Source organism: Fringilla coelebs, assembly GCF_963513975.1.
Source record: "Fringilla coelebs genome assembly, chromosome: 7".
NCBI lineage: Eukaryota > Metazoa > Chordata > Aves > Passeriformes > Fringillidae > Fringilla > Fringilla coelebs.
In genome coordinates this window covers 34,435,863-34,458,642 of record NC_140035.1, presented here as the reverse complement: position 1 = coordinate 34,458,642, position 22,780 = coordinate 34,435,863, and the positions used below count along the sequence as shown (strand labels likewise).

The 22,780-nt window shown below is 43.8% G+C and overlaps 1 protein-coding gene across 1 annotated transcript in view; it reads left to right on the top strand.

Moving 5' to 3' along the window:
- ERBB4 (erb-b2 receptor tyrosine kinase 4) overlaps positions 1-22,780 on the top strand; it is a gene marked incomplete at its 5' end in the record, with an annotated part of 567,058 nt that overhangs the window by 291,215 nt on the left and 253,063 nt on the right. The window contains one exon of the mRNA XM_084209338.1: positions 9,024-9,210. Within this exon, the coding sequence (XP_084065464.1) occupies positions 9,024-9,210 (187 nt within the window). The remainder of the gene's footprint in view (positions 1-9,023; positions 9,211-22,780) is intronic.

The following is a 22,780-nucleotide window of genomic DNA, read 5'->3' as shown; positions in this document are numbered from 1 at the left end:
TAGAGTTAAAAAGGCTGAAATAGTTTCAATAGGTAGGTGTGATGTTGAGCTCAGACGTTGTATTTATATATACTCAGCTAGAAGTAAGAGTTGCTAAAATCCAATATCTGGATGAAGATTCTCCTCTTCAGTGAAACCAGACAGTTAAGAACTCCAATACTCACTAATTTCAGTGTGCAAAAATGTCTTAGAGCACCAATAAAATCAGTTCCTCCCAGGAAATGCTTTTAAAATACTCATTAAAAAGTGGATGTTGCACATATGAAACAAACTGAAAGTGGGTTTTTAGGAAACTTATTTTCTTGGAAAAGGGAAGCAAAGCTCTCCAATAATAAGCAAACTGCTTTTCCAGGATTGGACAGCCAGCTATTTGCTTCTTGCAAAAACGTAGACTGAGAATGTTGAGCTGAAATTTGGCAAGGTTAACACATTTTCACTATGTGTAGTCAGTTCCTGTGTCCAGAAATAGAAACAGCCTTTTGCTTGCAGGAGTGGTGGGGCACCTTCACCTGCAGTTTAAATAGAAAAAATAGAAAAGTCCTGTTGTTCAGCTCCACCCCTGTACCAGATCTCGGGGATGTTTAATTCATTCTGCATTATTCCAAAGAGTAGGAATTGCAACAGCCAAGAGCTCCTGTTGCTTCCACTGAAGAAATGTTAATAAATGCATTTAATTTACTTGTCTAACTATAGATTTTCCTGTAGTTTATATCAACTAGCCTGGCTGTGTAGTAGGAGAAAAGCAATCACAATATCTGATGTACAAAGCCTGTCACTCACCATATATCAAATGAACAAATAAAGGTCCCTTGTTCCATTAAATGACTACAAAACATTCCTAGGATCTTCACCTTGCTTACCGTGGAGTGCAATTCTGGACACCCTGTTAGAGCTTGCACTGCATTTGTCACGGGTACTCTTGCATCTGACTTCTGATCACACACTTGACCTTCCAAACCCATCGTGGGGAAGGCATCCTTCTTCACCTCTGCCTTTTGTTCCCTGTGTGTTCCATTCCTCTTCAGCCACGGGCTGCTCAGGTTGTAAGCGGGAGAAGCTGGGAGTGCTTCTGAGCTGTGAGAGACTGAGCATCCATCCTCCTCCTCCCTTTCTTCCATTTTCTCCCTTTGGAAGACTTGGGAATGGATAGATGGCTCCCTGTGGTGCTCCAACCAGTTGCATGAGCCAGAGCACCAAGTAAGCAGCCTGCTAAGACTTAGTTCAGCTTAAACATGAGCAAAAACATGAGGGGACAGTGAGGAATTTAATGCTCTTTTCTTCTTTGGTAGGGAATGCCTAGTTCTGCCAAAATAAATACACCACCTTGGTTCAGCCCACTGCCATCTCAGGATGGCTGAGGCAGTTCAGGCAGTGTAAATGTGACCATGAAGTTTTGACAGCACAGCCCTCACATTGGCTTTTTCAGTGAAAGTGTCCCAAGACCCTTGGATGCACTCAGCTTCTCACGGGCTGTGGCTCTCAGAGGGAAATTGATAAAAAAGGATGTCTTTGCACATGGTTATTACTTTCCTAAAATCCTTCCAGAGTGTTGATATTATTTAGTTTATGAAGTAGCAGTTTGTGCAATTTTACGTTGCCTGGAAAGAAACTGTGATTTACTCGATTTGAAGCTCCCAAAAGCAGAGAAGGCAAAAGGCATCAATCTGTGCTGTTGGAAATCCTGTAACTGAGCAGCTATAAGCTGATGTGCTTTGAGTGTCTGCAAAATGCAGCATCTACTGAACGGCCTGAGTGGTAAAGCATTTTGTAACAGCATAATGCTCTCATTGTAGTCTTTTCAATCTCATTTAGGACTAAGCTTTCCCTTGGGAGATGATACAATAAACTCTCCTGGAAACCACGCTGCAAATACGTTGAAGCCAATCAGGGAATGCAGTGTAATGTCAAAAGTCTTACTGGCTGGCTAAATGTGTATATCTTGCACAGTGCTCCTCAGGACAGACAGATGTTAGCTGTGAGGATGGGCTTGTTACAGAGTGCAGGCTTTGTCTAGGTCATAATGTGGCTCAACATAAACAGCTTAGGATTTATTGTGTGCTCTCAGCCAGCCTGGGCACCTCAAAGTTCTCAGCAGACACTTCTAGGACACTTCTAAGCAGATATACAAACAGAGGAATTATGTTTTAGACTGGAAACATTGGGAAGACTCTCAGATACTGATGTAACCCTGCTCAGTTTCTCTGCTCAGAAGATATTTTCAGCTGAAAACTGGGCAGACACACATGGGGCAAGCTGACACCTGAGGTTCAGTTGAAGAAGTATTAGCCAGGCAGAATATTTGGGTACATCAGTAGAAATTGTATTTCAAAATTTGAAAGCAAAAGGGTTGGGGGTTTTGGTCCTGTTATTTGCCTATTTCTACTTAATGTTCCCATTCCCACATTATTTTATTATTTTCTTGTTTTTCAAGTCCCAAATTGTTTTCTCAGCAGTACTTTAAAGATGAGTCAAGATACATATTTCAAAGGCTCCCCATGTTTTCACCCCTCACCTTTCATTCCAAATGCCAGATTTGGACACTGTCCTGCAGTTCAAAGGTTTCTAGACTGGTATTTGTTTTTCTTCCAAGACCTGCCTAGACCCTACTCTAATGTATATTAGCTCAGACACAGCCAAACTTCCCTTCAGATCAGCAAGAATCTGTTTCCTACATCAGGCTCAGTAAATAAATAACTGCACAGCTAATCCTCCTATTTTAATGTATGAAAAGTCCCACTCTTGGAATAATGCAATATAAAGACCATCCATTCAGAAAACAGAGCTTTAGTTCAACAACTCCCCAGGTGGGTTCTGTAAATTATGTAGCAAAATCTGTACAAATTTCCAGTTGCCTTAAGAAAAGATGCATCTGACTAACTGCTGCTTTAGAGGGAATTGAGTGCTGTGTTCAGTTCACTGATCCGCTGTTCAGGGTGTTTTGTAAGCATATTACCAAAGAAGACCAGATGTCTGTGAGGGAAAGAGTATGAGTTAAAGTTCCTACTGACTGTCATAAATAACTGAATCACAGTTCAATCCTGCAGCATGCAGCAGTGCAAGTACAGCTCTTAACAACATTAAATCCAAGTCCTTCCTTTGCTGTTGATGCAAATTGAAAGACTAGTGGATCTTCTTTCTTTATTAACCAATTTGAATAAAAACTGCATCTTTAGTTCTGTGGACAATAATTTTGCTGCTGCTGCCAGGGCAGCTCTAGTTAGGATACACTGCTTGCTCCTGACCAGGCACTAGAAAAGGTTTTCTACAAGCTGTGTTCTGGTATTGATCAGTGTGCTCAAACTTGAGGGATTTTTACTGAAGCTTGTATAGAGTCCCTGGAAAACCACTGGTGCTCAGGAGGGCTTAACATCACAATTCCTTTCACAAGTGTTGACATAATTAAAGGATGCAAGATATGAGCTTGTAGTGGGACAAAATTCCTTACATGAATGCCATGTTTGCTCTGACATAGTCTCTAAATGGGCTGTCCTCTCAGACAGGAGAAATGTCAGTGTGCGCCACATATTTCCTATTTGAGAGAAGCTGGCAAAGGCTGGATCCTGCAAATACCTGAACTGCTTTGAAAATCTCAGCTTGTCGTGTCATTAGAAATTCATAACCCTCAATGAGCAATGCATGGAACAGCTAATTGAGCTCCATAAATTGCTACTTCCACATTTTGGTTGCTATTATTTCTCCCAGAGTTAGAATTGCAAGTGATGTAGCTGCTTAGAGACTACTTTACGGTTATTCAGTAAACATTAATTTTTTAATTGTGACAGTGACAGGTGTGTTGCATTCCATGGGTACAAATGTATGAAAAAAAAATTAATTGATTGTTACCAGCTCACAAACATGCCCAACTGAATTTTTGAACTTATTTAAAGTTAGGCAGGTGTTGACTTTGCTGTATTGTGGATTTTTTTCTTGTAATACAATTTGTTTTCTCAAAATTTAGCCGGCTGGGTGTTGGGTACTCCTCACCAGATACAAATGCATAAAAAAGTGAAATAGGAGATACTATGTTCAAGTCCCCTTGAGATGTGAAAAGTTCTTGTTTTTTTTTTTTTAATGTTTGTGAATTAAACACACTTGTTCTTCAAGTGATCCTTTCCTCCTGCACTTGTGTTTACTGGTGTTTTCAAGTAAGATTGAAGTAGATCAAAATGTTCTAAGCTTTTATGGAAAGGGGAAAAGCACCCTAAAAGAGAATTAATTGTCAGTGGTCCCACAGGTGTGAGCTGACCCCTGTGGCAGGTTTTTGTTGCTCTGACTTCATGCTGGGGACCAGTGTCTGATCAGCTGAGGCAGCAGGGACATTACCAGATCAAGTTCAGCAACTGGATAAATGTGTCTGCAGTTGAAATAAACCCCACAATAGAGTTCTCCTCGGTGCCTCTGCCACAGCCAGGCCTTCCTGATGGATGTTAAGAAGCCTTGGTAGTGTTTATAAGAAACATCAGCTTCCCTAATCGTTCATTGATCTGTTGTTCTGGGTGGAATGATGAAGCTTTTGCTGTTATTTTGCTCTGCTTCACTCAGATTCACTTGATTCGAACCAAAGGACGATTTAAGATGGCAGGGCACAATTTTACTCTCATTTACTCCCAGCTGACAGGATAATTCTGGTTTTGCTGTTGGGAGCTTCAAGTGCTTCATCTGTGCTCAGCTAGTATTAGTTGTAATTAAGGGAATGGGCTGTCTAGAGCTCAGTTTTACAGTTCATCACCTGAAAAAGAATCTCCAAAAAGAACCCTTTTGCTTTTGGTGTCATTTTGAGTTTCTTCCTCACCCTCTGCAGGGCTGCCCATCTTGGGGCCGACCCCTGGAGAGGCCAGAATCTTCACTAGCTCTATTCTTATCTCAGGGTACCTATTTTTACGTTTAAAAACCAAAAAATTGACTATGTGTTATGTAGAGTGTGTTAGGAGACTGTTTTGTAGACTGACATAGCTGTTCCAGAGGTGTAGGACACTGCTGGACACAGGGATAGCAAACTGTGGAGTATAGGTGCTGATCTCCTGTCTGAAAATGGAAATAAAGGGCTTCTTTCCTGGTAAATATATCAGAACCCTGTGGTTTGGTGTGGTTTTTAAGCAGCTCATGAGGCATTAGATATGTGGAGGCACACAGTTTGTGGTGATTGGGAGTGGGGCTGGCCCAGCCTCATCCCCACTGGGTGCAGCTGTGCAGGACAGGTGAATGCTATTGAAGGTAACGAGCCATGGAGTGCCCAGGGGCACTGACCAACCACCTAAGGGAACAGAGGGCACACAGGTGCACTGCATCAACAGGAGGGCATAAAAGGTTGGGCTGGAGAACAAGGAGGGCAGATGCTTGCAGCCTTCTCTTTTGCTAAAGTCTTACTGTGTATGGGTTGAAGCTCTCTGAATTTGTGTGGTGATACTTTGTGCATCGTGGCCATCTCACCTGTGACAGTCAAGGATTAATACTTTTTTCCTCCAGCACTCCTTTTATTTCTGCTGGAAGCTTGTCCTTTCCCAGGGGCTGATGCTTGATAGTCTTAGTTAGTTCCATTTTTGTTTTTCCTGAGGGACAGACTCATGGAAAATATGTTTTTGTAAGTGCCTGCAAGCCCGAGCAGGAGAATCAGCCTGGGAGATGGCACTCAGTGTTGTGAGCCACTCCACCTTCTTGGGAATACAGATGGAAGCTGGAGCAAAGCAGTTCAAACAGAGCATTAGGATACCTGCTCATGAAACTGCCCAGCCTTGAATTCAAGGCATGAAAAGTTCAAATCATGCCTGACCTTAGCACGAGGTGCAGGGGTGGAGATCTGGCATGAGGATTGGTGAGTCAGAAGCCAACAGGCATCTTTGCAGTGACTCCAGCAGGGCTGGGAGTGAGCTCCAAGTGGGCAGGTGTCCATTTTCAGGCAGAGTCATGTTAAAACTTGTAGTGCCTGGCCAAATGACCGTGTTGGCCAGAAGTGGCTGAAATGTGAGATGCCTTCTGCCTTGCTAGTACATTTTTTTTCAAGATGGACCAGTCAGAAACCACCCTGCATACCTGCTTATTGTTCTGCATTTTGCATTCCTATTTGAATTTCGACCCAAAATGAAACCCCATCTTAATATATCAGACTACTAGATTTGGTTGGTCAGGTGATTGTTTCCTAGGAAATTAAAAACTCTTTTGGATTTATTCTCATAATTTTGTATTGCAAGCGTGAACATGGCAGTGTGTCCAGCAAATAAATGTCTGTTGCAATATGGTGGAAGCCATGGGACTGCAAAGAACCTTCTGGTTTGTCAAAATACTTGCCATACTTTGTCATTTCAGCTGGTTAAGCCAAAAAAAGTCAGGGCTTCTGAGACAGTTCACAATTATCAGTAACAGGGCTTTGCCATTTTCTCTTGTGGGCTATTGTTTTATTTTGGACTTTTTTTGGCTTTTTTTCTCCCCCAAGTTTGGAATGAAGATTTGCTGCTCTGTGTGTGTGCGGCATTTCAGTCCTGTGCTGAATTGCAGCCCTTTCAGGTGGAATTGCTATTTGGCAGTAAGACATACCCTAAAAATAGAAAATGTGGTTATAAGTGACAACAATTGGCAGGGAGGACCTGTTCAGATGCAATTTTGGAACTGCTTTTAATTTTTTCCACTCAATTCCAAGTTAAACATCCATTTAAATTAATTAGAGCAATCACAGTATCCCTAGAATATCAGTGGAGAAACTGAAGCAGTGAATGTAATTTAAGTATTTCCTGAATTCTGAGGAGATGCTAAAAAAGGCAGCTTAAAGAAATTTTTTGCATATGATGAAAAGCAAATTCCTGACCAAACTGGCTAAGCTCAAATATCTGAAGGCAAAGAGCTATCATGCAAGTGCTGTAAAGCTTCTGATTATAATGGAATCAGTGTCCCAGGGTGTAATGCAGCTCTACATTTAATATTTAGCTGCTGAACCCTACTTCTCAACCTACCTCCAGTGACTGGGTTCTCATCAGAGTCCTGTCAGGACAGTGGGCTTTGTGTAGATGCCAAGCAAGTCTGGAAATGGCTTTTTCAGCAGCTTCAGCTGAGTACAAATGCTTGACTTCAGAAGGACAGCTAGTGCCTAGATTTTGTGGCCTAGAAATCATTGCTTATGTACACTGCCACACGTATTAATAACCTTGCAGGCTTTTATAAGCCTAATTAAAAGGCTTGTGCACACTTAAATGTGAAATCATGGCAAAGCGCTGAAGCAGCAAAGCAGGATCCTGTCCTTGGTGCTGCAAATCCATTGCTGCCTTTCTTTATTAATGATACATACACGACAGGTTGAATTCTCTGCCTGCTGTTGCTTGTCAGGTTGTTTTCATTACAGTATCGACTGGAGTCCCCCTCATGTTGGTTGTAGTCTGGGCACGTTACTCAGAGCAGAATTTTTCTTTCAGTGTTTTGTTGAAGGTATTGACTTTGCCAAAGGGAAGGGAGAAGTGCGTGCAGCCACTTAAGCACACAAGTAGCGGTATCAATTTCCATCCATTAAAATATGCATACACACACACAAACACACCACTCTGTGCAGTGGTTGAAGGCACAGGGTGAGGTGAGCTCTGAAAAACAGACTCAAGAGACCCTCTCCAAGATGGAGATTCTGTTTCCAGGATCTGGCTAGGAACATCCTTCAGCCTGTGCCCAGTCCTGCTGAGGATGGTGGGGTCATTGTGAGTGTTGAAATTACATTTTTCAAAGGCATTTCTGTGTTTCTAGGTCATTTCTTTCAATTCCTTAGAATGAACTTTATTTTATAAGGGAGTATATTTCTCTGGGTTTGGGTGTTCTGTATTTTTTTTTCCTAACAACATCTCTAGTTCTGTTAATCTTTTGGACTTTGAAAAAGTTTTTCTAGTTATTGGGTTTTGGTTTTTTTTTTTTTCCCCTTTCCAGCCCAGGCAATCAATTCACAAGTATGAGCAGGAGGGTTATTGAGCAGTTCATCTAGAGCCAGCAAAGATTTCAGCCAACTCAAAGGTGCAGCAATCATTTTGTTAAAGGTTTTGGATTGCAGTTTTGATCCAAGACTGGGATATATAGGTGTGGATGGTTCCAGCACTGCCAGATGAAACTTGGAGATGAATCTTTGCAAATGTTCAGTGATCAGTTCCATTTGAAAGTACACAAAATGGGTGTTAGAACAGATCTGTGTTATCTTTGTTTTGTCTTCCAAACCAGCCCCCCTGTTTCCCATCTGTTCCTGTTTGATGGTGAGCTCTTCCAGAGGTGTTTTCCATGTTATGTCCCTTCAGCCCCACCCTGAAATACGCTGTACAGCACAGAGTTACTTGCAGACAGAATCTCATCTGAACTGTGGCATTGCCCCAGTGGATTCTATCCATGTACTGCAGAGGCCTTTGACCTGCTCTCTGTGTTGAGTTGTGCAAAGTCATCCTTTTGTGAGTCCTTAATGTCCTTGATCTGACATTAATTATAATCAGACATAATCCTTAACAGAACGTGAAACAACACAACGCACACACACCGCTGCTCTCAAGGTGAAAAAAAGGAAGTTTGTTTTCTGACTCCAACATTTAGAGATTTCCAGAAGTGACAGTGGATTGGAAGGTGAAAGTGCCACCTCTCCAATGACACTGGACCAACCAACAGTTCATCAAAGTTCTCCTCCTCAATAAAAAAATGAAAAACAATAAGTTATTTATAGAAAGTGTGTGAGAAAGTTTGTTACAAGAATGTAAACATCAGAAGGCTTAGAAAATCTTAAAAAATCAGGGCGGCACCTTAATACCTTACAGTGAATTTCTGTTCATTCCAATAAACTGATAAAAATGGCTACCTCTTTATTTTCTGCCTTTTTAACAACTGCTTCCAGTAAACTCACTAAAATTAAAACCGGAATGTGCTTGAAATCATTGAGTTGAAACAGAATTTATTTTTCAGACTATTTGTTTTCTTTTGTCTTAGGTAGCAGTGGATCCTAAACTATCCACTGTGTGGGAAATTGAGGACAATTAAAGATGGGCCATGTCTGATGTGTTTGCTTCATTTCTGCCTTTCAGTCTATCCGAGAAGTCACGGGCTATGTGTTGGTGGCTCTGAACCAGTTTGAGTACCTGCCCCTGGAGAACCTGCGCATCGTTCGTGGCACCAAGCTCTACGAGGAGCGATACGCTCTGGCCATATTCCTTAACTACAGGAAGGATGGCAACTTTGGACTCAGGGAACTTGGCTTGAGGAACCTGACAGGTAAGTGAAACTTGGAAATGTGGTGGATTAGTTGCAAGGAAAAAAAATGAGCTTACTGAGTATTTCCCCAGTGCCATCAGTCACTTGCATTCTGCAGGAGACTGAGGTACTACAGCAGCCTGGCAGTTGTGTGTTCATTTGTTCATTCTTTTTTTAGTTCACAAAAGTGCTTCTTTCCATAATGATCCATGAGAGTCATGGCAAGAGCAAATTTGAAACAAAAACAGCTGTTGAACGATAGTTCACAGTTCTGTGTGTTGATATCATGAGTATGTTGGTGATCTTTGATTATTGCACGTGTTCCTTCAGATGCTGGCCATTTTCTGCCAAGTTACCTTAGCTTTAGCATCCCCCGTGCCTCTGTATCTTTGGGTTATTTAATTTTAGAACTCCCTTTTCCAAGCAAAACTAGTGAATTATACATAGTGAGAAAAGTACTTTTTTTTTTTTTGAGACAAAAATGTAAGCAAAGTCCACAGCTTCATGTTTACTTGTAAATTCAGGGCTGGATCATGCTGTGGGGTAGATCAACCATTCATTTCCTCTATCTGAGGATCCAGAGTCAGTGGATTCAAACTTAATAAAGAGCAGGCAGTGGCTCTTAGGGAATTCACTGGAAGTATGTTATTTATACCTGGTTCCTCATCAACTATGATAATGTCCACCCTAAACTCTGGTAATTCTGATGTGGCCTTGTATCTGCTAGTGGCTGAAAGCTGACTGAAAATCACTGACCTTAGCTGGCTGTGGAGATTGAACCTCAGTATGGAGAGGTGGGAGCCTTCTGAGCTATATTTAGGCACCCTCCCCTCTCTGTTTCTTTTGTCTGTCAGTATTTAGAGCAGCACGAGTGCTTACAGTTCCCTGTTCAGCTCACCAGGCTGTACAGCAAGGCTTTTAAAAACAGGAAGAAAAAGAAGGCCTGAAATATTTTATAAAATAAACCAATTTTGGATGACTCTGATTAGGCTCTTTCCTCTGGTCATATTTTTGACAATTTTCTTCATTGAGACCATCATGCCAATACCAGAGTGCTTCCCAAATGTCTCTAAATCCCTGCCATGTACTGCTCTTCACTCTGTCACTGTCATAATCCAATTTCTTCTTCCTCTGTTCCATATTTCTTCCCACTTTTCTGATATAGGGAGTTCATTGTGACTGTCTATGCCTTCACATCACACAGAGCCACAGCATTGGGTGATAACAGCATTATCTCTTTCTTTGTAAATGTTTTCTGGACTTTGGGTCTGAAAATGCCTTGTGAAGACACTAGGCTGGGTGAAACTGAGACAGAGAGGTGAGGTGGGGCCAAGGCCAGAAAAGGATGGAAGTCTTTCCTCCTGGGTCTGAGGTGGTTCTGTCAGGTGAGAGTTTTACTCCTAGGGCTTGTTTAGCCATGGCTTTGCTGCTCAGTAGGGTAAAAAAATTATCTTGTAGGCTTCTGCTCCAATTTTGGTCTTGAATCAGCTTCCCTGTGCCAATTGGCAGCTCCTCAGACTCCAGAGGTGCCCTCTGGGAGCTGCTGTGACATGACAGACACAGCATCAAAACTTCCCAGCAAGGTTTCATTTTCTTTTGAGGTGTCTTAAGAAAACTGGCCTTAGCTCAGCCTGTGAATCTTTCCCAACATGAGATCATCAGAGCCACTTCTTCTGATTTAGGTGTTTACAAAGGCCTCTGATGGGATTATTTGACTCAAAATGAATTGTTGTCTTCTGGAAGAAAAGTGCCCTAATAACACCAGCTTGTCTCCATGGAGCACTTAAAATAGCTTCTGGGTGCTGAAAGTGAGCCAGTGTGTGCTTGAAAATACTCATAATGTTTTCTAGCTGCCACGGCAGGGCCTCATGAGTCTCTGCAGCAGCTGTTCTCTGACCAGTTTGTGCACTGGTGAAGATGCACCGGGCTATTTTAACCCACAACCCCCCTCTTGTTGCGCATGCTCTTCCCGGAGCATGCTCATCCTTCATTAATTTTCCTGACACATCCTTAGCACTAGTAGCTGCATAAATAGAACTGGTGGATGTGGGAGTTGGTGGTGTTGCAAGGCAGTGATGGATCAGCAATATCTGAACCTATTCTTTAGTTTTACCCCAGAAACCACGGGTGAGCTGCTAAACTGAAGAGGAAGCAGCCCCCATGGGCTCACATTCTTCAAGTCCATTGCAGATTTGAAGAGACTGGCTTTGAATCGTGCATCTCTTCCACTTGAGTAAAATATTACATGGCTCTTGTCTTGCATGTGAAGCATTGTCATTCCAGGGCTTATGCCTTGTTCATGAGAGTCTGGGAAATTCTGTTTTATTTCGTGCAGTGCTGGATGATAGGCTCCTGAGGGTATTTCTGCCTAGTGCTGTACAGTGTACAAACACAAGCCCTACTCCCTGTGTTAAATAAATGAGGAAGCTGCTCTCACCTGCAGCTTCTTCTCAGACACAGAGTTTCAGCCTCCTGTGCTGTACCACTGCAGTATTTTCTATGTGTTGTTAACAGCTGTGTTTTTATTGCCAGATATGTCTATCAAGTTTTCATATTTAAATGTAACTTTAAATGCTTGAATTTCCTCCCTTGCACTATAAAAAAAAATGACAGCTGTGAAGGCAGTTAGTTTTATCTCACACAGAAAACATGATCCAATTCTCACTCATAATGTCTGTCAAACCACAAGGGAGTTTTGTTTGTATAGCTCAGCCCAGGACTATGTCCTAAAATGCGTGTGACACTTGCAGAAAATCTTAGCTATAAAAATCCTGTTCTCACTTTTTACAAAAACTTCGTCAATGGTTCCACAAATGTGTCAAAACCAAACTGACACTGAACTAATGAAGTGGCTGCTGCCATCTCAGCTGGACTCATCTCAGTGTGCAGATTCAGCTGCCAAGTAACCTCACAGTGAAAAGGAGGGTTTGACATCCTGGCTGTGATCTTCAGCCTGAGATGAGCAGAGTAGGTGGTGCTGAGGGAGAAGGTGTGCCAGCTTCTTCCAGCCCTTGCTCAGGAGCCACTGCAGGTCGTCAGGCAGTCAGCCTCAGCTTACCCAGGGAAAGGGCACCATCAGTGCTCACGTTTGGAGCGCTCCAAACAGAGGGAACCTGATGGCTACATCTCATTGCTGCCTAAGAGGGGAAAGAGGCATAACTCACAAGTGCCAGAACCATTTAGAAAGTGTCTCAGTTTGAAAAGACAGGTGTCTGCTAAGGAAGGCAGGAGCCTCCCCTGAAATGGAAAATGTAAACCCCCTCCCTCCAAATTACTACAATTTTGAAATTCAGGGGCTCTCAGGCAAAGATATGGGAATAGGAATAACAGTTCTTTACTAGGGAAGAAAATAAAATAAAAATGCAGTGATACAAAACAACACTGCCAGAGTCAGAACAGGAGCTGACCCCCTGTGGGTCAGGGTGGTGGCACAGTCCCATCCCATGGTGGCTCAGCCCTCCTGCAGTGCCAGCTGTGGTTCTGCTGGAGCAGGATCCTGCACAAGGGGGGAGTTTTCCTCTGAAAGGCCAAGGCTGGTGGAGATGGGCCTGGTCTTCCTCTGGGAATGCAGGGCAGAAGAAAGCTGCTCCCCTGGGAATGCAGTGGGAAAGTCTCTGCCTGTGGTGTTCCAAATGTCAGATTGTATTCAGGTAGGAATGCTTGGCTCCTCCCCTGGGCAGAGCATCTCCCCATGGGATGATGGAATTTGATCAGCCATGCAGGGACACTCACTGGCCATGGACAGCAGAGATCTCCTGGAGGGAGGATGGGTTGTGGCAGAGATAAAGAAAACTGCCCAGAGAACAGAAGAGAACTGCCCCACCTCTAACAGATGGGGAATAGAATACAAAGCCCAAAATCATATCTTACAACCCAAGACAAAAGTATCCCATATTTTCCTCTGTGGACATGAATAAGAGACCTCTACAGTGAGTTATGTGTCTTAGAGCAGTTACAACCTCATCTTCCCTATTGGCCTTGGGGATAGAAGTTTCCCTTGAATTCTTTGGATATATTAGAATGAGGTGGATTTAGCAGTGATAAGTGCAGTTACACAAAAAAGAAACAAACCCACAACAAAAGATTTAGGGGTTTTCATTGTTTGTTTTTCAGGAATGCAGATAAATTGAATGATAAGTTTACTGAGGTTCACATGAGAAATAGATATTGCAGGTTAAACAATTTGATGAGTGATAGCCAAATAAAGGAAATCTAATTTGATGAGCAGGAGAATCATTTAAAAAGGACCATTTTCACAGATGTAGAAAGTAAATTTTGCAAAATTGCAAATTTCCTTTTCAACGGATGTTTGTAATTGATTTTCTACCTTTTAATTTTTGATTAAATTTGGTTTTTATTTTTCTGCAGAGCAAAATTTTAATGTTTGATGATTATAGTATCCCCCTCCCCGCCCCAGGAAACTGAAAATGCTAAATGGTACTTTAGAGTAGCATCACTCCTTGAAAAGGTTGCTTTTTGAGCAGTTTTTTGGTCTTTTTTTCCTTTAACAAACTCATTTACTGTAATTATAATGTAGCCTAGTCAGGTTGGAGGGGAAGGGCATGGGAGGAGTCAAATTTTGTTCACTGTGCCTCTTTTGGACCTAAAATTCTTTCTGAAATCTTGCTTGGATGTCCATGCAGGACCTGAGTGATGGCACATCAGGCAGGCATGGCCCATTTTTGTGGCAGGGCTGAAGGCCACTCCCTTTTCCTTGCCTTGTTCTCAAAGCCCTTTCCTCAGAGGACATGCAGAGCCAGTCCTGGTGTCCAGGGGTGCCTGTGTGTGACACCCACCGGCTGCTTGTGACACATTCCCGCATTCCTTAATCGGGATGAGCTGGGAAGAAAGCCACATGTAACTTGCCTCAGGCTGGCTGTGTAACAGGTGGGTGAGGCATCGCATCTGTAACCTCGGAGAGGGGTTGCTAGGATACATGGAGGCGTGAGGAATTGGTTTAAAAATCCCTGCGGCCCCTCTGCGTGCGGGGCTGCCGCAGGAGTTCTCTGTAGGAGAAGCTGCAGCGGCTCTGTGGCTGCCCAGGCATGCTCCTCTCCTGGATCCTCGCAGCTGTCCTGCCCACCGAGGCATTTGTATCCCAGCACAGCTTTGTGGCTGGCCAGTGGGGAGGAGAAGAGGGAGGAACACCTCCTTTCCCACAGGAAGTGTGGCTGTGAAGGATTCTCTGTGTGCTACTGATGCCCCAGGTTTTAGTTTTTATAGTTTTCAGATTCTGTACTGCTTTAGCATGTAGTTCTGAGCTTCATATGAGGGGATGGTGAGCTCTCTGCACAGAGTAGGGAGACAAAACAATTCCTTCTTTAGCTGGGGACCCAAGGACAAATGATCCAAATCTCAGTCCCAAGAGCATAAACAATGTGGACTGAAGAGAGAAAAACAAGAGGGATGGGACTTCATAAGCTAAAGCTATAACTGGACAATTAACTCCAATATGCACATAGACCAGAACTTAAAAAAGTGTGAGACCTCTTGACCAGTCATCCATTTTTATGACCACTTTGGGTTCACCTGGGGTGTAGCCCTTGTGCTCCCCAAGGTCTATCTGTTGAGGCCTTTTAATAAATCCCTACTTTATTCTTTAGCTCTGTCTGGTCTCTGTTCTGGGTCAGCCTTTGCAAGGCATCAGTGCCCCACAGACCTCAGGGACATGCAAAGAACCAGCCCTGAGTCTCCCTTGCTCATCCTGTCCCTTTGGAGAGAGGGAACGAGGCTTGTGGCTGCCCCCAGGCTCAGAAATGCAAGTGTGCCTGCTAGAGCATGTCTGTCTTTTCTCCCCCTGTTAGACTCTTTCCCAAGGAAAAAAAACAAACATCCTCTTCCAGCTGCTGCTCTCCTCAGCCATCACAGGTGTGATCTGACAGCTGGGAGAGCCCAGGACCCATCCCTGGTGGCAGTGGGAGCACGGGCTCAGGCTGCTCCCTGCCACTTGGCATCAATGCCTGGGAATGCTTCCAGCCTCTCCTCTGCTGCAGATGTGGCCCTGAGGATTCCCAGATAGGGGACCTGCAGGCTGAGGAGCAACTGCCTCCAGCTGGCAGAAAATTGCTCTCAGGTCTTAGCAAGGCAAAAAACTGTGGTTTGTACAGCCAGAAATAAATACTGATTTTGAGCCTTGTGAGATTTATATTCATGAGTTTATTTTATCCAGTAACAAAGGTGGGACATTGGCTTTTAAATTTCAGCAAGGCTAGAATTTTGTGCCGTGTCCCTGAAGGGTTTGGATATGCATTTTTCATGCTAAGTAGTATAACTAATGTCTGTAGTTCTTTTCAACTCATTGATCAACAAATTATGCTCAGTTTTCTTTATTTCAGAGCACTTCACTCTTTTCAAATCTGTTTGTAGTGTTAGAAATGTGCATCCTTGTTTGGAATGACTATGGCAAGCATTTAAGCAAAAAGCTCACCCAAATAATGATATCCTGGTAAATGTTTTTAACTAGAAATTCAAAGGACCCCCCCATGGTTGCTGGTATTCTCCTTCCCCCTAATGCTTTCAAATGAACTAGGAGTCAAATCCATTGCAAATGGTCTAAACCAGCTTATTGAAAGTAATGCACAGATTTATTGACATGAGCCAGTACTGTCATGCTGCAGGATCACTTCATGTCACACAGCCTCTCCTGCAACAAAACAGGGCTTAAAATCAAGGGGAAGAGAAATGAGGCCTAATCCTTATCTGGTGTAAATTGGCTTACTTGCTTTGACTTTGTAATGAACTGAAATTTAAATTGCCATTTACTCCCTTCAGTGGATAATTTATTTCATACTTTAATTTATAAGTTAACTAGTGCCTAACATCCACTTAAGACCTTTTAAGGATGTTGTGTAGAGGGTGCTCTGCCAGGATTAATACCAGCTAATGACAGCTGACTCAGGGCATGTCTGCCCTGGGAGCTCTGGCCAGGGATCCTTGAGCCAGCATCCAGCCTGGCTGGCTTTGGGAGTGGTGCTGACCACACCACTTGGGCCCCGTACTTTCTCTGAATAACCCAGCAGATCATTCCTGCTTAACTATGGTCTCTGCAAACAGAAGCACATTTCCTTGGGCTTTCAGGGTCTTAATTATGTGGCTGCTGGCTAAAGAAGGGTCTGCAGGTAAAGACTTGGGTCTAGGGTAGATGGAGGAAATCCTTCCTAGCCCTGCAGTAATCTCCACATCTGCTGCTTTATTTTGTGAATCATACCATTTCTACAACTGAGCAAATAATGCTTGCCTGCTTTAATTAGACCACTTTTGAGGGTGTCATTGAAAATGCTATTCAGAGAGGATGTGGTTACATGTGGGATTCAACTTTAACACTGTCAAACATTAGTTTAAATGTCATTAAAAAATGCATCCAAGTATGTTGCCATTGTTACCTGATAATGCCATGTAAAATAATAACACCACTCATTCTGTTTTTCCTTGGCAATTTCTCTCTTTCACCTCTCTGCAGTAGTTCCATCTGAGCATTTTTCAATTATGAAGCAAGAAATTCTCTCAGTTCTGGAGGTGTGAAACACCCTTTAGCTTTCTGGAAATGTGGGCAATCAAGATAAATCCAGTAATGCTGAAGCCTTGTGGTAATGGAGTAGCTGTGCCTGGCTTCTGTGACTTGAGAGCTTCAGCAGCATGGGGATTTCTCTGTCTGCATGCTTTGCAGAGAGTTAAACATCTGAACAGAGTAATCCCTCCATTTCAATCACACAGGTCAGGAATGGGAAATATTTCAAAATATCCAACTTTGGCAGACAGATCTGTGCTGAGCTGCACTATAACTTCAGTTTAGTGCAGTAAGCCTTACAGTTGGGAAGGATCTTACAGTTTATAGTGACAGTACTGCTGAACAAATAGATATCCCAGCCTCCCACCAGCTTGGGAAAGAAACAAACAGCTGGGTTGTTCTCCCCAGCCTAGGCTAAGTCTTGACTGAGTGTAGGCTAAGTCTTGACTGAGTGTTCTAGACATTGCTGCTCCAGTAGTATATCTTCTTCAGATGAATGAAAGAAGCATTACTTTCAGTGTTTGTTGTTTGGTTTGGGGTTTTTATTTTTTTTATGTTTTCCCCCCTTTCTCTCTACAGTCTTCTGAATTCACTGATTTTCTCATTTCCTTCTGACAGGCTACAGCTGACAAGGAATTTTGTGCTTTTGTAAAGTAATTAAAGTCTTGTGGTACATGGGGAATGTAATCTATCTGCACTCCCTGGCCAAAGGCAAGTTGCTGAGCACGATAGTCCAGTTGTCACCATCCACAGTGGGGACATGAGCTGTGAGCCACTGGTGGGGCAGCCTCCAGCCCTGTGGAGCTGCTGACTTCTAGGGCTGAAAATGGCATGAAACTGTAGGGATCAGGTGTCAATTCAGTTCCTTAACCTAAAGCTCAGCAGAGGCATTTAAGTGACCTGGCACACAGGTCTGGAAAGCAGCATATGCTCACAGACCTGCATTTTAACCCAAGTCCAAGAATGAGCTCTTTTTTCTAGCTTTTCTTGCCAGCATGTAGAAGTAATAAGTTTGGGTTTAGGTCGTCATTCATTGCAAAAAAAAAAAAAAAAAAAAAAAAAAAAATCCTGAGTTCAAAGAAGGTTGGCTCAGACCTCTAGGTTTATATTGGAAGTAGTTGGTGTCCCTAGGATATTTTCATGCCCGTTCATTTTCATGTCATTTGCTGCAGAGAGAAATTCCCTAGGAACCCTATATGGAGGGACTGGAGAGGCAATGAACCAAAAACTTTCCTTTGCTCCATTTAGCTCCAGGAAAGCCCCTGCAGACAGGGGAGACAGGGCAGCCCCCAAATGCTCAGCACAGGAGTGAGTGTCACGTAGGCTGACAACGGCAAGGCTCCAGCACAGCCTGCTTGTTCCTTGGCTGCACACAAGCCTGTTTGCTGCAGTGTCACAAAGTCTCAGCCTGCCCAGCACAGGGACCAGTCTCATCAAAGCCCCCAGGGGGTATTTTCAGCTTGGGTTGGTCTGCAGTGGCCTGGAGATGTACAGCAGTGCAGGGCTAGCACTGAGCAGCAGGTCATTAGAGCTTATCTGAAACAGTTTGGTCACACAACCTTTGTCAGCTGGGATGTGACAGGGAACCACTGCTGCCTAGAGCATGTGCTGGGTGTTAGTGTGCAAAAGAAGTTGCAACAGACTCAGCCCCTCTGCAGTGCTGCACTGACAGGTCCTGCCTGCAGTGTCCAGGGTGAGGAAAACTCTTGGTAGCGTCCGAATTTGCACGCAGGTAACAGCAGTCCCTGGTGGGGAGCAAGGGGTTTGCTGCTAGGAGCTTCTTTCTGTGACTGGGGAAAGTAAAGGGAACTGCAGTAACAATTGTCAATTGAGTGACAATTGCAATCGACCCTTCCTGACCTGACTTGTGTGACTCCCTGCCCCGGGATGCATCCAAGGGCAGCAGGTCCACACAGCTGGGTGTGAGTGTGCTCTGAAAACAGGGGAAATACAGTAGGGATCTGCCCTGCACCTCAGCAAAGACACTGGGGCAAGCCAGACATGGGCAGGAAAAGGTAACCTCGAGGGCAAATAGGAAGAGGAAAACAGAAATGCAGCCCTGCAGAAGGGAAATCAGAGTGAACAGAGGTGGGGGAGCCAAGCAGGTTCCCCAGGAGGAACGGCAGAACAGCAGTGCTCACCTGGACTGTACCTGCACAGGGGATGAAGGAGCAGCCAGGCTGTTGGATACAGACCTGCTGGAGTTCTCTGGGACTCCAGACTCCCTGGTCAGTCCCACCTGGCTTCAGCCATGGAAAATGAGCTGTGACTGGTGTGAAATGCCAGCGTGAGGGAGTCAGAGCTGGAGGCAGGTAATGCGTGCGGACAGGGAGCTGTCCGGGGGCTGCAGGAGCCTTTTGTGCATCACGAGGAAGATGCCTGCGGGCGTGGAGTGGGGGAACAAAGGTATCAGATGAGGAGAACACGCTGGAGGCCTTTTTCTTTGATGTTTGGAAATTGCTCAAGGGGCTGTCTTCTCTGAAACCCCTTTGCCTTGCCTTTTTTTCTTCTTTTCTATTTTATTTTTTTTTTCTCCTTGGTGAAACTTTCATAGATGTACTCTCGTTTCTTTAAGGCTTAGAAGTGAAAGCACATCCGTCCATCCAGCCCTTGTACAATGCTGTGCTCACGTTGGAATTCCTTGGGGAGCTGACTTCTGCTTCTGCCTGTCAGAAATAGCAGAGCCACGTGCTTTGGATTTGAAACTCTTGATTTGGGGGGAGGCTGCACAGAAGGAAGGGCAGCATCAAAGACATCCCTGTCTGCCACGCCGTGGAGAGAAGAGATTGTGGTGTTGCTTTGGGGCTTTTTTTTTTTTTCTGTTGGTGTTTAACTGGTCAGCTGGACATGCATTCAGATTGATGCTACAGGCTGTGAAAACTTTGGGTGTGGGTTCCATCAGAAGGGAGGTTGGTCACCTTCCAAAATGACTCTGGGGTATGAATATGCAAGGGCAGGTTTACATGGGGAGGTTCGAGATGTTCTTGCTTTAACTGCTGCTCTTCCCCTCCAGCCTCATGTGTGTAGACTTAGTCAGGGTGAGTGGAAGATTCTTAAGGAGCTTTTTTAAAATTGAAAAATGTCTGACAGGGAAACCTTCTGTGAGAAAGGAACAGTTGGAAAAACAAGGGGGAAAGAGCTGAAAGTGCTAGGCACCACCTGTCTTTTAAAAATGAAAAGGTACGGCTTATTTAAGAGCTTTTCATGCTTTCTCCTAACAATTAACTTGTATTTTCAATCAAACAAATTATGTTAATTGAACATTAATGATTGAATCTGGTTTAGACTGAATTTCCTTTTATAAAAACATGCTGCTTCCTTCTTGTTAAGCCAAAGCAACATCAAATAGGTGCACCTGAACTAGTGGTGAACTTTAGGTCTTGACTGAGTTCATTCCCTGGCTTGAGGGCCCAGGCCAAATCCTGCTGAAATTACTCTTGACTAGCCTTGTACAGGAAGCAGAGTGGATGTGTAGCCCAGGAGATGGCTTTCTCATCTCTGGTGGAGTTAACTGAGCTTCCTTTCCATTAAATAGTCATCTTCCCCTAATATTCTTTACAAACCTCAGCCAGTTAAAGATCCATTATCCTGAGCACAGTGCTGCAAACACTAATAAAAAATTGTAATGTGGAGGTGAGTCAACCATTAATAATAACCACAGAAAAGTCATAGTGCAGAAAAGGGTAAAGCAAATACAGGGAGGATGAAGGCAAAGCACCCTGTCCCAAATGTGGTCGGTGGGGAAGCTGGGCTGGACACAGCTGAATGTGTCCTAGGCTGTGGAAGGAGCCCACAAGGGCTGATAAAAGATTTTCCTTCATGCTGAATCAATAGGTACAAGCTGTGTTTTGGGAGAGTTGGACATTGATTGGCATTGGCAGGACATCCAAAGCCTGGAGTATCAATAGCGTGGCTATGTCCTGCCAGTCTCACCAAGACCAAGCAGGAATTAATTGTGTTTTGTTCTGAAATGGTGATACCATGCTCCCTAATTTTTTTAATTCCCCCCCACATGGCACTCTTTAGCTGGATGTCAAAGCCCCCATCCCACAGGTTGCCTCTGGCTGGCATTTGCTCCCAGTAAGGTGCTCTCTGAAGTGCTGATCCAGGTGTGCTCTGCAGGGCTGCTTTCAGGTGAAGGTGGCAGTCCTGAAACACTTCACCAACAGACGGGCTCAGAGGCTCTCCTGCTTTAGAGAGTGCTGGTCTGTGAGTGAGGTTTGATGTCTTAAAAGCAGGCACAGAGCTGAAGTATGCACAGGGTGAGGTTGCAAGGGCAGCATCCTCCTCTTTGTGTGTCACAGAAGAGCTGAGAGGGATATTTTAATGGCTTTGAATGCATAACAGCTTAATCCCATGGGCTCTGCAGTTAGCCCTGTGACAGCTCCATAAACCTCACTGCAGCCCCCACCTCATCCAGGAACAAGACTTGTAGATGTTCAGAGCTAGTGGTTTTGATTTAATATTCAGAAGCATTCAGCTGCCCAAATAAAGATAATAGTTTTGCTAGTTGAGAGATTTATTAATATGTTAACATGGCCTTAGTTTTAAGCCTTCTATTCCTCCCTTTCTAGAAAAATGCCTTGCCACAAACCAGCCTTGAAGTTTGGAAAAATAATCAAGGCTCTGCTGAGCAAATTTGATGACACTGATGGGTTGAATGAGCTATGACCTCTGCTGGCCTCATTCTGCTCCATTTCCCCCTCAGGCTGGTAGCAGTGGCTGGAAGTAAATATTAATCTGGTAATTTACCCTGTGGTACAAATAGAAAAAAACTGTTTTGTCAGTGGGCCTATCCAGCCTTACTGCTTTGCTTCTGAGGATGAAGTGGCAGTGCTGCCTGTGTGTTTCCCTGCTCAGGGGACTTTCTCTCAGAGATACAGGGAAGGGTTGCTTTGCTCTCTGCTTTCTTAGGTGGATAATTAGAGTGGTAATCTAGGGTTCAAGGATAGCCAACAAAGAAACCTTGCTTGGGTTTAAACAAAATTGGTCCTTAACGTGACTTGTTAAATTGAAACAAACCCCACATGAATGTTCTTTTAAATCCATTTACAAGTGCCTTGTATTGATTTAGCCTACTTCAGTAACTCAGATGAGCTAAATTGATGTCTGTGCACTAAGTTAAGTACATTCTCTTGGGATTTCATACCTGGCAAACTGACTTGACTTCAAAACTGATTGCAGTTAAACCAGTGCAAGCTGTGTGTGAAGAATAGGCCTTTTTTTTTTGTTGCTACTGGTTTGACCAAGAGCAGTGTGACACCTTGGGGGAAAGGGTGTCTTTGCCCTGTTAACTGTGATGCTGGGGCGCCCTACTCACTGTGCCCCCAAATTTGACTTTGAGGTGATAGTAGCAGCCTTCCTTCTGCAAGGCAGCTCTTTGAAAAAGACTTTAATCCTTTTTTCCCCAAGGTACTCTGTCCCCTGGTATCTGGAGAAGGAAAGAGAAACAAAAGGCTTGCACACCTTACTTCTTTTCCGTCCTCCCTAATGCCCCCCAGCCAAACAACAGTTAGGAGCCCTGGAGTAAAGATTGTTTCCATTTTCAGACAGTGCCTCTCAGCTTTGGCTAATCTTGGTGTCTCTTTGTGCCACATACCAGAGTCCCTTCAACCACTAAGCTGACAGGCTCTCTTTATCTCAGCCACCTAGAGCTAATCTGAAGTGCCCAAGCTGACACTTGTGGCCAAACCTCTGCTTCACTTGACAGTGTGGAAAGGAATTGAAGCCTAACCCACCATCCTGCTGAGCATGGCAGTGAGCACCATGGTTTCCCTTTATTCCACACAAAGATGGGATGTGGGATATGGTTCAGGTGCGCCAGTTACCCCAGATCTGTGAGTTATTTGTTCATAAATTGTCACTCAGCATTTCAGCTGTGATAGCTGGTGCTGTGTAAGCTCTTTGCATCCTAAATGGGTTACAGAAATGTGGTTTGCCTAATTTTTACATAGGATTACTGGACCTATTACCAAGGTTTAGATGGTGAGACAGTATTAAACAGCAGCAGCAAAATCTCCTCAATAAACAGTGAGCTTTCTTTTTCTTGTTATGAAAAGTGTTTCTGAACAGACACTTCAGAAG